This window comes from Salvelinus sp. IW2-2015, linkage group LG18, assembly GCF_002910315.2.
Source record: "Salvelinus sp. IW2-2015 linkage group LG18, ASM291031v2, whole genome shotgun sequence".
Taxonomy (NCBI): domain Eukaryota; kingdom Metazoa; phylum Chordata; class Actinopteri; order Salmoniformes; family Salmonidae; genus Salvelinus; species Salvelinus sp. IW2-2015.
In genome coordinates, this window is record NC_036858.1 from 42,825,117 (window position 1) to 42,837,318 (window position 12,202).

At 42.5% G+C, this 12,202-nt stretch overlaps 2 protein-coding genes across 4 annotated transcripts in view; one reads left to right on the forward strand and one right to left on the reverse strand.

Annotated features, from left to right (window-relative positions):
- The window catches only part of phyhiplb (phytanoyl-CoA 2-hydroxylase interacting protein-like b), a 38,008-nt gene extending 26,903 nt beyond the window's left edge, over positions 1 to 11,105 (forward strand). For all 3 annotated transcript variants that reach the window (XM_024008466.3, XM_024008468.3, XM_024008467.3), the window contains exons 2-5: positions 774 to 970; positions 3,765 to 3,939; positions 4,102 to 4,219; positions 8,153 to 11,105. In XM_024008466.3, coding sequence (XP_023864234.1) covers positions 774 to 970; positions 3,765 to 3,939; positions 4,102 to 4,219; positions 8,153 to 8,699 — 1,037 coding nt within the window. In that variant the 3' untranslated portion in view covers positions 8,700 to 11,105. The remainder of the gene's footprint in view (positions 1 to 773; positions 971 to 3,764; positions 3,940 to 4,101; positions 4,220 to 8,152) is intronic.
- LOC111978408 (protein FAM13C-like) overlaps positions 10,412 to 12,202 on the reverse strand; it is a 19,260-nt gene continuing 17,469 nt past the window's right edge. Inside the window, exons 8-10 of the mRNA XM_024008465.2 lie at positions 11,343 to 11,545; positions 11,127 to 11,228; positions 10,412 to 10,535 (exon numbers count right to left, since the gene is read on the reverse strand). Of these exons, the coding sequence (XP_023864233.1) occupies positions 10,412 to 10,535; positions 11,127 to 11,228; positions 11,343 to 11,545 (429 nt within the window). The remainder of the gene's footprint in view (positions 10,536 to 11,126; positions 11,229 to 11,342; positions 11,546 to 12,202) is intronic.

Genomic DNA, 12,202 nt, shown 5'->3' on the forward strand with positions numbered 1-12,202 from the left:
CTATTTGTATTTCTGTGGGTCTTGTGTGTGCGTGCATGCGTGCGTGAGAGAGAGAGAGAGAGAGAGAGGGAGAGTGTGCGCATGCACATCAAGTATTATTGGTCACATACACACAGTATTTAGCAGATGTTATTGTGGGTGTAGCGAAATTATTGTGTTCCTAGCTCCAACAGTGCAGTAATATATAACAATACACACTAAAGAATGGAATTAAGAAATATAGAAGTATTTGTGTTATTACATTTTCATAAACACATAAACATAGCACCAAAAGGTGTCTGACAATACATTTAATTAGGAAATTATGAATTTGTCCAATCCTTGCCACGTACACCTGTGCTGGACTAGAACATGGTCTGACAGACCCTGACTGAAAGGCTTATCAGAGCACCTCTTACTTACGTTTTCTTTGTGACTAAATTAAAATGTCCCCCATGAAAGAAATAAGCAAGGCTTTATTAAGAGATCCATCTGTGTGGGGTTGAGTCACGATAATCACCAGCGTTTGAAATATTTAATACTGTATGTGCTTGTAATCTGGAGGGATTGCAGCATTGCCATGACAACAGATACACGGTGGAGCTCCCTGCTTTATGGTAAGTGCTCCACAGAGCACAGAGGCAGCTGAGTGCTGGAAGTGCACCCTATAGTGCAGGGGACTGTAGGGCCAGCCATATCTGATGTATTTGCTGTCTCAAAAAAATAAACGTCAGTAGTTAAGTAAAATGTGAAAGCATTAAAACCTAACCACTCCTTTTGTCCCTGTGCCACAGGTAATAAATCCCAGGACAGCGGCATCGTAGAGATGGAGGAGCTTCCTGTCCCTCAGAACATCAAGATCAGCAACATCACATGTGACTCCTTCAAGATTTGCTGGGACATGGAGCCCCGTGTCAAGGAGCGCATCACTCACTACTTCATTGATCTCAATAAGAAGGAGAACAAGAACTCCAACAAGTTCAAACACAAGGTAACCTATCACACGACGACAACAACTAGGCTATTTCAAAGGAATAGCTCAGACATTTCCTAATTCTGTAATACAATCAATCAATCAAATGTATTTTATAAAGCCCTTTTCACATCAGCATTTGTCACAAAGTGCTTTAGATACCTGGCCTAAAACCCCCAAAAAGTGAGCAATGCAGAGYCAGAAGCACAGTGGCTAGGGAAAAACTCCCTCGAGCGGGAAGTTGTCTATCAAATTATTTCTACATGATGAGGGYAGTCATTTAGTTAGAGCTAGAACACCAACCAGTATCTACCCACAGCATAACCTTTCTACTCCAAACAAGAAGTGTATCAGGTGTAACCTTTTACCAGTGCTCAGAACTGACACTCCCACACACTCTCTAACACCAGATAGCATTGTGTACTCTACTAGCAGACTTATCTCTGAGCAGTAACGATATCACATAACGCTAGCAGAGACTAATTGCACAAGATGGCTGCTGTTTCAGCCGTTAATCGAATGGATCTAATGTAAAATCTTACAGACCTATTTCATCAGTCTCCCAGCTCACATTATGGGTGTAGTGACCATAAAAGCCCCCCTAAAGGAAGTGTTTTTCTTCCCATTCTCTGTGTGAATATAGACCGCATGCAGTTATTTTCATTACAGCATGCAGGGACGATGTTGTGCATTAATGTACTGCTGTTGTCGCTACACAGGGGCTGGTGTAATACTGCAGGGTGTGCAGGCCCAATCAATGTCCTGCAGCTAATGCATAGATGGAGGAGATAGGAAGTATAATACTAGGTTCCATAGTATACAGTGAATACATTTTGAGGACATGGGGTTAAGGGAATGCTACAGTCAATACATGTGTCGTTTGAGCAGTTTAACACTGAGAGGTGTATTTATGCTGAGTTTCTGTTTTGGTGTGTATGTGGCATTAAAGTGTATATATATATATATATACACACAAGCAACATATCATATGTATCAATGGCAGTAGGGGCCTCCTTATTATTTATATATATATATTATATATACACACACACAGTGGGGCAAAAAAGTATTTAGTCAGCACACCAATTGTGCAAGTTCTCCCACTAAAAAAGATGAGAGAGGCCTATAATTTTCATCATAGGTACACTTCAACTATGACAGACAAAATGAGGAAAAAAATCCAGAAAATCACATTGTAGGATTTTTATGAATTTATTGCAATTATGGTGGAAAATAAGTATTTGGTCATAACAAAAGTTTATCTCAATACTTTGTTATATACCCTTTGTTGGCAATGACAGAGGTCAAACGTTTTCTGTAAGTCTTCACAAGGTTTTCACACACTGTTGCTGGTATTTTGGCCCATTCCTCCATGCAGATCTCCTCTAGAGCAGTGATGTTTTGGGGCTGTTGCTGGGCAACACGGACTTTCAACTCCCTCCAAAGATTTTCTATGGGGTTGAGATCTGGAGACTGGCTAGGCCACTCCAGGACCTTGAAATGCTTCTTACGAAGCCACTCCTTCATTGCCCGGGCGGTGTGTTTGGGATCATTGTCATGCTGAAAGACCCAGCCACGTTTCATCTTCAATGCCCTTGCTGATGGAAGGAGGTTTTTCACTCAAAATCTCACGATACATGGCCCCATTCATTCTGTCCTTTACACGGATCAGTCGTCCTGGTCTTTTTGCAGAAAAACAGCCCCAAAGCATGATGTTTCCACCCCATGCTTCACAGTAGGTATGGTGTTCTTTGGATGCAACTCAGGATTCTTTGTCTCCAAACACGACGTGTTGAGTTTTTACCAAAAGTTCTATTTTGGTTTCATCTGACCATATGACATTCTCCCAATCTTCTCTGGATCATCCAAATGCTCTCTAGCAACTTCAGACGGGCTGAACATGTACTGGTTAAGCAGGGACAAGTCTGGACTGCAGGATTTGAGTCCCTGGCGGCATAGTGTGTTACTGATGGTAGGCTTTGTTACTTTGGTCCCAGCTCTCTGCAGGTCATTCACTAGGTCCCCCGTGTGGTTCTGGGATTTTTGCTCACCGTTCTTGTGATCATTTGACCCACGGGGTGAGATCTAGCGTGGAGCCCCAGATCGAGGGAGATTATCAGTGGTCTTTTATGTCTTCCATTTCCTAATAATTGCTCCCACAGTTGATTTCTTCAAACCAAGCTGCATACCTATTGCAGATTCAGTCTTCCCAGCCTGGTGCAGGTCTACAATTTTGTTTCTGGTGTCCTTTGACAGCTCTTTGGTCTTGGCCATAGTGGAGTTTGGAGTGTGACTGTTTGAGGTTGTGGACAGGTGTCTTTTATACTGATAACAAGTTCAAACAGGTGCCATTAATACAGGTAACGAGTGGAGGACAGAGGAGCCTCTTAAAGAAGAGTTACAGGTCTGTGAGAGCCAGAAATCTTGCTTGTTTGTAGGTGACCAATACTTATTTTCCACCATAATTTGCAAATAAATTCATAAAAAATCCTACAATGTGATTTTCTGGATTTTTTACCCTCATTTTGTCTGTCATAGTTGAAGTGTACCTGTGATGAAAATTACAGGCTTCTCTCATCTTTTTAAGTGGGAGAACTTGCACAATTGGTTGCTGACTAAATAATTTTTTGCCCCACTGTATAATAAGGAGGCCCCGGCCCCGGCCCCGGCCCCGGCCCCTACTGCCATTGATACATATGATATGTTGCTTGTGCAGCTGAACAGTGAACAATGTGTTAATGCAGAGTTTGTGTGTAGAGTTGTAAGCTTTGTGTATGTTAGGTGTAAGCACTCTGTCTGTGTCCCCGTCCAGGATGTCCCCACTAAGCTGGTGGCGAAGGCGGTTCCTCTGCCRATGACGGTGAGGGGTCACTGGTTCCTCAGCCCGCGTACAGAGTACACTGTGGCCGTCCAGACAGCTTCCAAACAGACTGACGGAGACTACGCTGTGTCAGAGTGGAGCGAGATCATAGAGTTCACCACCGCCGGTGAGGCAAGGAGCAGAAGAGGGGCAGGGAAACAGCTCTTTGATAATTTTTTTTTTATTTTTTTTTTAGATCTATCTCTAAAACCTTCTGCCTTTTATATGATGGACATGCTATATTCTCTCTTATATTTGTCTAATGGCTTATCCGAAACCCTGTTTCTAGATTATTCCACGGTACATCTAACCCAACTGCTGGAGAAGGCTGAGGTCATCGCAGGGAGGATGCTGCGCTTCTCTGTGTTCTACAGGAACCAGAACAAAGAGTACTTTGACCAGGCCAGGTACGTATGTCTGCACAACAACCAGAAAATGTATTCTGATGTTATGATACTGTACGTAAAAAATTTCAAGCGGAATCACGTAATATGGAGATAAATAGGGCTGCACATTGCTATTACCGCCTTCCCTTTCAACTGAAATGGTCATATGCTTTCTTCAAAGCTCAAGGGAAAGGGTCCAGATGTTATGGTTTGAAGCATTTTTTATATGCTCAGATCTGCATGTGCAGGGTCCTCCCGAGTGGCACAGCGGTCTAAGGCACTGCATCGCAGTGCTTGAGGCGTCACTACAGACCCGGGTTTGATCCCAGCCTGTGTCACAGCCGGCTGTGACCGGGAGACCCATGAGGCGGTGCACAATTGGCCCAGTGTCGTCCGGGATAGGGGAGGGTTTGGCCGGCCGGGATTTCCTTGTCTCATCTCACTCTAGTGACTCCTTGTGGTGGGCTGAGCGCCTGCTAGCTGACTTCGGTCGCCAGCTGGCTTCCGGGTTAAGCGAGCAGTGTATCAAGAAGCTGTGCAGCTTGGCAGGGTTGTGTTTCGGAGGACCCATGGCTTTCGACCTTCGCCTCTCCCGAGTCCGTAGGGGAGTTGCAGTGATGGGACAAGACTGTAACTACCAATTGGGAAGAAAAAGGGGTAGAAGTACAACAACAAAAAATATCTGCATGTGTAGGGCTAGTTCGGTATTTGGGAAGTTAGGGATGGGCAACTGGCAGCCCCCCCCTTTTGTAGGCCCGTGGATCAATCCCCCTCCCCCCAAAATGGTACAATTGAAATTTGATTGTGAATCAGCAGTTTTTTTATTGTTATGTCACTGACAGTCACTCAATTAGCCCATTTCAGCAAATCCATTTTTGATTGGTAAGTTAGTTTAGCCATACTGTATATCTAAACTTGTAGTAATCATGTTCGAATTACCGACCATGGGCCCCCAATGATTTTTTTTGTTACTGTCACTCAGATATCATATTAAAAACTGCAAAATGAATAGAACTGCATGAAATTAGTTCTAAAGTTGCTAAATCTTCTCTCCTCCCCATGGACAAATGCGTAGAATTGCAGGAAATTAACTCTAAAATGTTTTATTTCTCTCCTCTGTTAAGAGGGGGGCAGCTAAAATGTTTTGCTTGCAAGGTCCCCAAAAGGCTAAGGCCGCCTCTGACTGCGTGTGTGGGTATGGATGTGGGTATGCAGAACCGCGAGCCACTGTGGCCCCTCACGATGAGTTCTGATTTTTTGTGGCCCCCATTAAAGTTGCCCAAGCTCAACAGAAGGGTATTATTGCAAAATAAATGTTGACAGAAATCGTATTAGTTCTCCAAATCCATTCATAAACTCTGCTACATTGCATTATACAAAAAGTAAAGTACCCTGGTTAGCAGATTATAGTTCAGTAACATAACAGTTCTGAAATCTATTTACTTGTAGTTTTTTCTGCATTCTGAACAAATTCTGAACAAATTACCTTCCCAATGACCGCATGCATTGGATTTGGATTAATTTTCCCAAATAATTTCAAACCTACCGCTGTAATTGCTGGAATAAATGAAGAAAAAGCATTGTGCTCGGAGAAGCAAAGCCTTTTAAAGTATATTCTGACGAAAGAGGAATCGGAGTGTGTAGCAAACACCTGGCAGACTAACATGACTGGAAAGCAAGATAGAGAGAGAGAGAAACGGAGTGAACGAGACTGAGAGGAGATGAGTCTGTTGTGTTTTAAAAGGTTTGCTGATGTGTCTTAAGCGATTATGTATTTTTTGGGAGGGGGGAGATAAGAGATATTTCTGCTCTCTAGTTTTATCTTCTCTTATTTTCATTTCTCTGTGGTGTAGCATGGTGAAGGACCGTAAAATGAGGCCTTTGCTATGATGACCCGGGTGGGACCTGAATAATTTGATAATTACCATGACAGAGACAATTATGGTCATCATGATAACCTTTTAAAGTGTTACCAATGTAATTACACCAATAATTGACGCATTTGGAGCTCGGAATTGCATCGTAGGAGATCTGACTGCCAATTTATACGTTCCTCAGGAGCACTGTGCTTTTTTCAAGTTTCTACTATTAATTTGTTGGCATCCAGAGATCTTTCCGAATACAATCCGTGTGTCTGTTGTTTTTTCTGAGTTCTGTCTAGTGCAAAGGAATGTGTCTGTTTACCAAGCAGAAAACTGAGGAGCAATTTTCATTAACTAGGGGCTGGATTCTATCCGTATCACGGATGTATCGTAGAAGATCTGTGTTAAAATGTAAAGGTATTGTCAATTGAGCTGACATATGCAGTGTTTACTGTGAATGCAGTATCCGCGAACGCAGGAACATTGCCTTTAAATTTAAATTGAGCTATAACGCAGATCTTCCGTGATACTTCTGTGATAAGAATTGAATTCAGCCCTAGATTACATTTATCAGGGGCTCGATTCAATCCGTTGTGCTGAAGATCTGAGATACAGCGAGATATACATTTTAAGGAGACTGCATTCAGTAAACACAGCATATGTTGGCTTAAATCTGAAATTACCATGACATTTCATCGTGCTAGAAACACTGAATTTGTATGATATGGATTGAATCAAGCCCTAGCTCTGTCTTTTTACTCATTGTTTCCGAAATGGAGCCTTTCTGAGAAGTTTTAAATTTTTGAATTTTTTATTTCACCTTTATTTAACCAGGTAGGCTAGTTGAGAACAAGTTCTCATTTACAACTGCGACCTGGCCAAGATAAAGCAAAGCAGTGTGACAAAGACAACAACACAGAGTTACACATGGAATAAACAATAAACAAGCCAATATCACAATAAACAAGTCAATGACACAGTAGAAAAAAATATATAGAAAGTCTATATACAGTGTGTGCAAAAGGCATGAGGAGGCAGGCAATAAATAGGCCATAGGAGTGAATAATTACAATTTAGCAGATTAACACTGGAGTGATAAATGAGCAGATGATGTGCAAGTAGAGATACTGGTGTGCAAAAGAGCAGAAAAGTTAATAAAAACAGTAAGGGGATGAGGTAGGTAGAATGGGTGGGCTATTTACAGATGGACTATGTACAGCTGCAGCGATCGGTTAGCTGCTCAGATAGCTGATGTTTAAAGTTGGTGAGGGAAATAAAAGTCTCCAACTTCAGCGATTTTTGCAATTCGTTCCAGTCACTGGCAGCAGAGAACTGGAAGGAAAGGCTGCCAGATGAGGTGTTGGCTTTAGGGATGATCAGTGAGATATACCTGCTGGAACGTGTGCTACGGGTGGGTGTTGTTATCGTGACCAGTGAACTGAGATAAGGCAGAGCTTTACCTAGCAGAGACGTATAGATGATCTGGAGCCAGAGGGTCTGGCGACGAATATGTAGCGAGGGCCAGCCGACTAGAGCATACAGGTCGCAGTGGTGGGTGATATAAGGTGATTTGGTAACCAAACGGATGGCACTGTGATAGACTGCATCCAGTTTGCTGAGTAGAGTATTGGAAGCTATTTTGTAGWTGACATCGCCGAAGTCGAGGATCGGTAGGATAGTCAATTTTACTAGGGTAAGTTTGGCGYCGTGAGTGAAGGAGGCTTTGTTGCGAAATAGAAAGCTGATTCTAGATTTGATTTTGGATTGGAAATGTTTAATATGAGTCTGGGAGGAGAGTTTACAGTCTAACCAGACACCTAGGTATTTATAGTTGTCCACATATTCTAGGTCGGAACCGTCTAAGGTGGTGATGCTAGTCGGGCGGGRGGGTGCGGGCAGCGAACGGTTGAAAAGCATGCATTTGGTTTTACTAGCGTTTAAGAGCAGTTGGAACTTGTTTGCATTATCAAGAGACACATCGACAAGCTTTTCATAGGATCCAATTACTACCCTAATCCCTGGTTGTATTGATGATGCATTGTAATCTATAGTATAGTGAATACTCAGAAAGTTGTCCATGTTTCCTCTCCAGGGAGGTGCATGGAAACCGCATGCTGCCAGCTGTGAAGGACAACAGTGGAAGCCACGGCTCACCTATCAGCGGAAAGCTGGAGGGCCTCTACTTCAGCTGCAACACAGAGTTCAACACAGGCAAGCCCCCCCAGGACTCCCCCTACGGCCGCACACGCTTTGAGATCCAGGCTGAGACCCTGTTCAACCCCAAGACTAATCTCTACTTTGGGGACTTCTACTGCATGTATACAGCTTACCACTACGTCATACTGGTGCTGGCCCCACAGGGCTCGCCCGGCGATGACTTCTGTAAGGCAAGGCTGCAAGCGCTCGACGTCACCAACAACCACTTCCTGACTTGCACGGTGGACGAGGAGGCGGGCGACGGGGCGCTGGTTTTCCGGCACGCCCAGGATGTGATCCTGGAGGTGATCTACACAGAGCCCGTGGACCTGGCGCTGGGCACGGTGGCAGAGATCAGCGGGCACCAGCTCATGAGCCTGTCTACCGTCAACGCCAAGAAGGACCCCAGCTGCAAGACCTGCAACATCAGCGTGGGACGCTAGTGGGAGACTGGACTGGACCTGTGCTACACACACATGTAACCCCAACCTTTACACACCTCTATATCCACAAAGAACCACCCTCCCAAAAGAAGAACAGTGCAAAAGAGGGACCCAGACTGTGAAAGAAATGTAACAACAGGGTGCGGTGCTAGAATTCACAATCCAATAGCATACACACACAAACATACACATAAACAAAACACAAAACACATCATCCATAACCCTTTACATCCTCAAAGGACCACCCTCCCAAAAATGTGGAACTCTATTCCAGCCTCCCGTCAACCCCATGAGAAGAGAAACAATGCAAAAGAGGGAGGAGCCCCAACTGAAAGATCTACAGCTTAAGTGTGGGACCCTAACAACCCTTTGTCAGCATCATCCAAACCGGCTAGCCAACACTGGTCAATTAACTGACTGATCCCTTTAAATGTTCTAACCAAACGTTCATTGTTGCCTGCATTTATTCACACAGCTTTTCTCATAGATTTTCCCTCCTGTTGTTTTTCAAACATCTCCTTCTCCCTTTGACCTTTTCTGTTCACTTCAGTCCAGGTAGACAGGTGGTTGTGTTCCTCTTTTTCTGTCTCTTCTGGAAGGTGTTAGTTTGGTTTCATATCAAACAGATCCAAGTTACTCCATACCTCCCTCCCTCTATTGGCAGAGACTGGTACTAATTTAGGGCTGCATCATCTTTATGCCAAAGGTAACACAAATGGAAATAACTTGCTGTAGAATAACAATACTAATGCAACAGCCACTAAAAAGCAAATTAACTCTGAGATCAACTTGGTAACTACTACTTGGTAGCCTTTAAGAGCATGATGCTGTCAACTGAAATGTTATGTTTTATTTATTCTAGTTATAAGGAAACCATAAACTGTGTTTAGCAAAGTAAATGTGAAAATATTTATTTTTTACTGATATATATAGAAACCAGAAGTGCACAATGTCAAGAGATCTGATCATAGTAAAGATGGGCATTTTGGGATGAAAAACACATTTGGCTGCAGGAGTAACTTTCCCTATGCCAACAATCACACATTTTTTTCAAGGTAATGTATAACTTGAATTGCCACAATGCATCATGTCAACTATTAACTAAAACATATCATAGTACAATGTGGGACTGAAAACGGATTGACATACACAAACATTCTACAGGATTGTCGGATTGTATATTTGGATGACATATCCTCCTTGCCAAGATTGCACTTTTCAAAGTGCCACATTTGAACATAGTACACCACCTGTTATACTGAGAATAGTTTTGCGAGATGAAATTGCAAGTAACAATAGTGTCATAAAATAGCTTAGAAATTGATAACATGTATCTAACATCAACCGTGTTATATTTGTTCTCTTTGTTTCCTTAAAATTAAACTGTTACACTCGCTACATCAGTTGCATAAAATATTATAATTCCATCAGTTGCATAAAATATCATTCGTTATCATAAATAACAAAGTACTTGTTAAGGGACAAAAAATTGCTGGATGTCACCCAGCAACTCTTGAATCATCTTGCCATCACTCTTAACCAAAGTGAGAGTCAGTCAACATCAAAGTAATTTAAAGTGCATCACCATGTAACCATGGCATGAAACATGACAAGAAGTACCGGTATTTCACTTTGAAAATTGTTCTGAAAATAAAGGTCCTATAAATGAGTAAAAAAGTGTTTCAAAATAAAAGTCCCACTGTGAAGGAGGCTTAGACAGTCTTGTAAGTATCCTGTTTACTGAGCAGGGCTTCCAGTAAGTGGAGTTTAGCTTTTAGGTTCTTGTACTCGCAGTACTCCTCTGCCATGGGCCCGCGGTCCTCTTTCTGGGCATTCCTTTAAAGACGAGGAAGAGAAACATACTAACTTAACATTTTAGACAAGCTGCAGCTTCCTTTACTGGTATAGTCCTTGTGTTGCCTTATTCAGATAACATTGTACAGTAAGTATTGTAATTAAAGCATTGTATTTTAGGGCTCTATTCAATCTGCATCATGAAAATTCAGCTTTACAGCGTGATTGAAATTTAAAGGAAATGTTCCCGCTTAAGTGGAGAATGCATTCATGGTAAACGCTGCTTATGTCGGCTCAATCGGAAATGACCTTTACATTTCTATTGGGGAATCTGTAATGCTTCAGTGTTACAGATTGAATAGAGCCCTACTTAAAAGAAACAGCTACATGTACAAAATATGTGTATACTGTAGTTCAGAGCAGTTGTCTATCTCTCCGTCTCTCTCCTGAGTACTTCTATGTGTCGTATTAACGTGAGTGTGCATCACGCTGTTGTATCATTCTGCTGAATTCTTTTGGTGGATGTTTTATTTTATTTTTCACAAGGCATTGTTGAACTATGGATACCAAATGTTCCAGTTTGTTAAAAGAAAATTAAAGAAAAAGCAAACAGTGAAGTGTAACGAGTATTACCTGCCGGTCTGTGTGTAGAAGTGGTCCTCAAAGTCTCGGAGTACTGAACGGAGTCTCTTCTTCTCTGCTCGTGTCACCCTCAGCTGCTCCAGTAACTCTGATCTACAGTACAGTAGGAGGGGTCACAAAGAGGAGTGAGACAAGAATACATACAGCAAGGTCTCGCTCCCAAATTAATCTCTATGCACTAGCAAGAGAAGTTAACCAGGGGCATACCTTGATGCCTCGTGCAGTGTTGCTGTGGTGACGCTGGGTGGCTGTAGACTTTTGATCTCCTCCAGAGGTGACACGAGAGGTGTGTTGGCTACCTCATTATGCGGTAGACACAGTGACTCTTCTGAAGACACACAGTGCAACGCTGTATGAGGTAGACAGGGGCTGTCCTTCACATACTCTTCATCAGAACACTCCTCTTCTTCCTGTAGGGAATCATAGCACAGAGGCTGTAGAATAATAGTGAAGACATCAAAACTATGAAATAACAAATATGGAATTATGTAGTAACCAAAAAGTGATAAACAAATTCTTCAAAGTAGCCACCCTTTGCCTGATGACAGCTTTGCACACTCTTGGCATTCTCTCAACCAGCTTCATGAGGTAGTCACCTGGAATCTATTTCAATTAACACGTGTGCCTTGTTAAGTTCATTTGTGGAATTTCTTTCCTTCTTAATATATTTGAGCCAATCAGTTGTGTTGTGACAAGGTAGGGGTGGTATACAGAAGATAGCCCTATTTGGTAAAAGACCAAGTCCATCTTTTGGCAAGAACAGCTCAAATAAGCAAAAAGAAATGACAGTCCATCATTACTTTAAGACATGGTCTGCCAAATTGACAAGGTCAGTCAATTTCAAGAACTTTGAAAGTTTCTTCAAGTGCAGTCGCTAAAACCATCAAGCGCGGTACACTTAACCAGAATGGCTACCACAGCATTCTGCAGCAATACGCCATCCCATCTGGTTTGGGCTTAGTGGGACTATCGTTTGTTTTTCAACAGGACAATGACCCAACACACCTCAAGGTGTGTAAGGGCTATTTGACCAAGAAGGAGAGTGATGGAGTGCTGCATCAGATGAC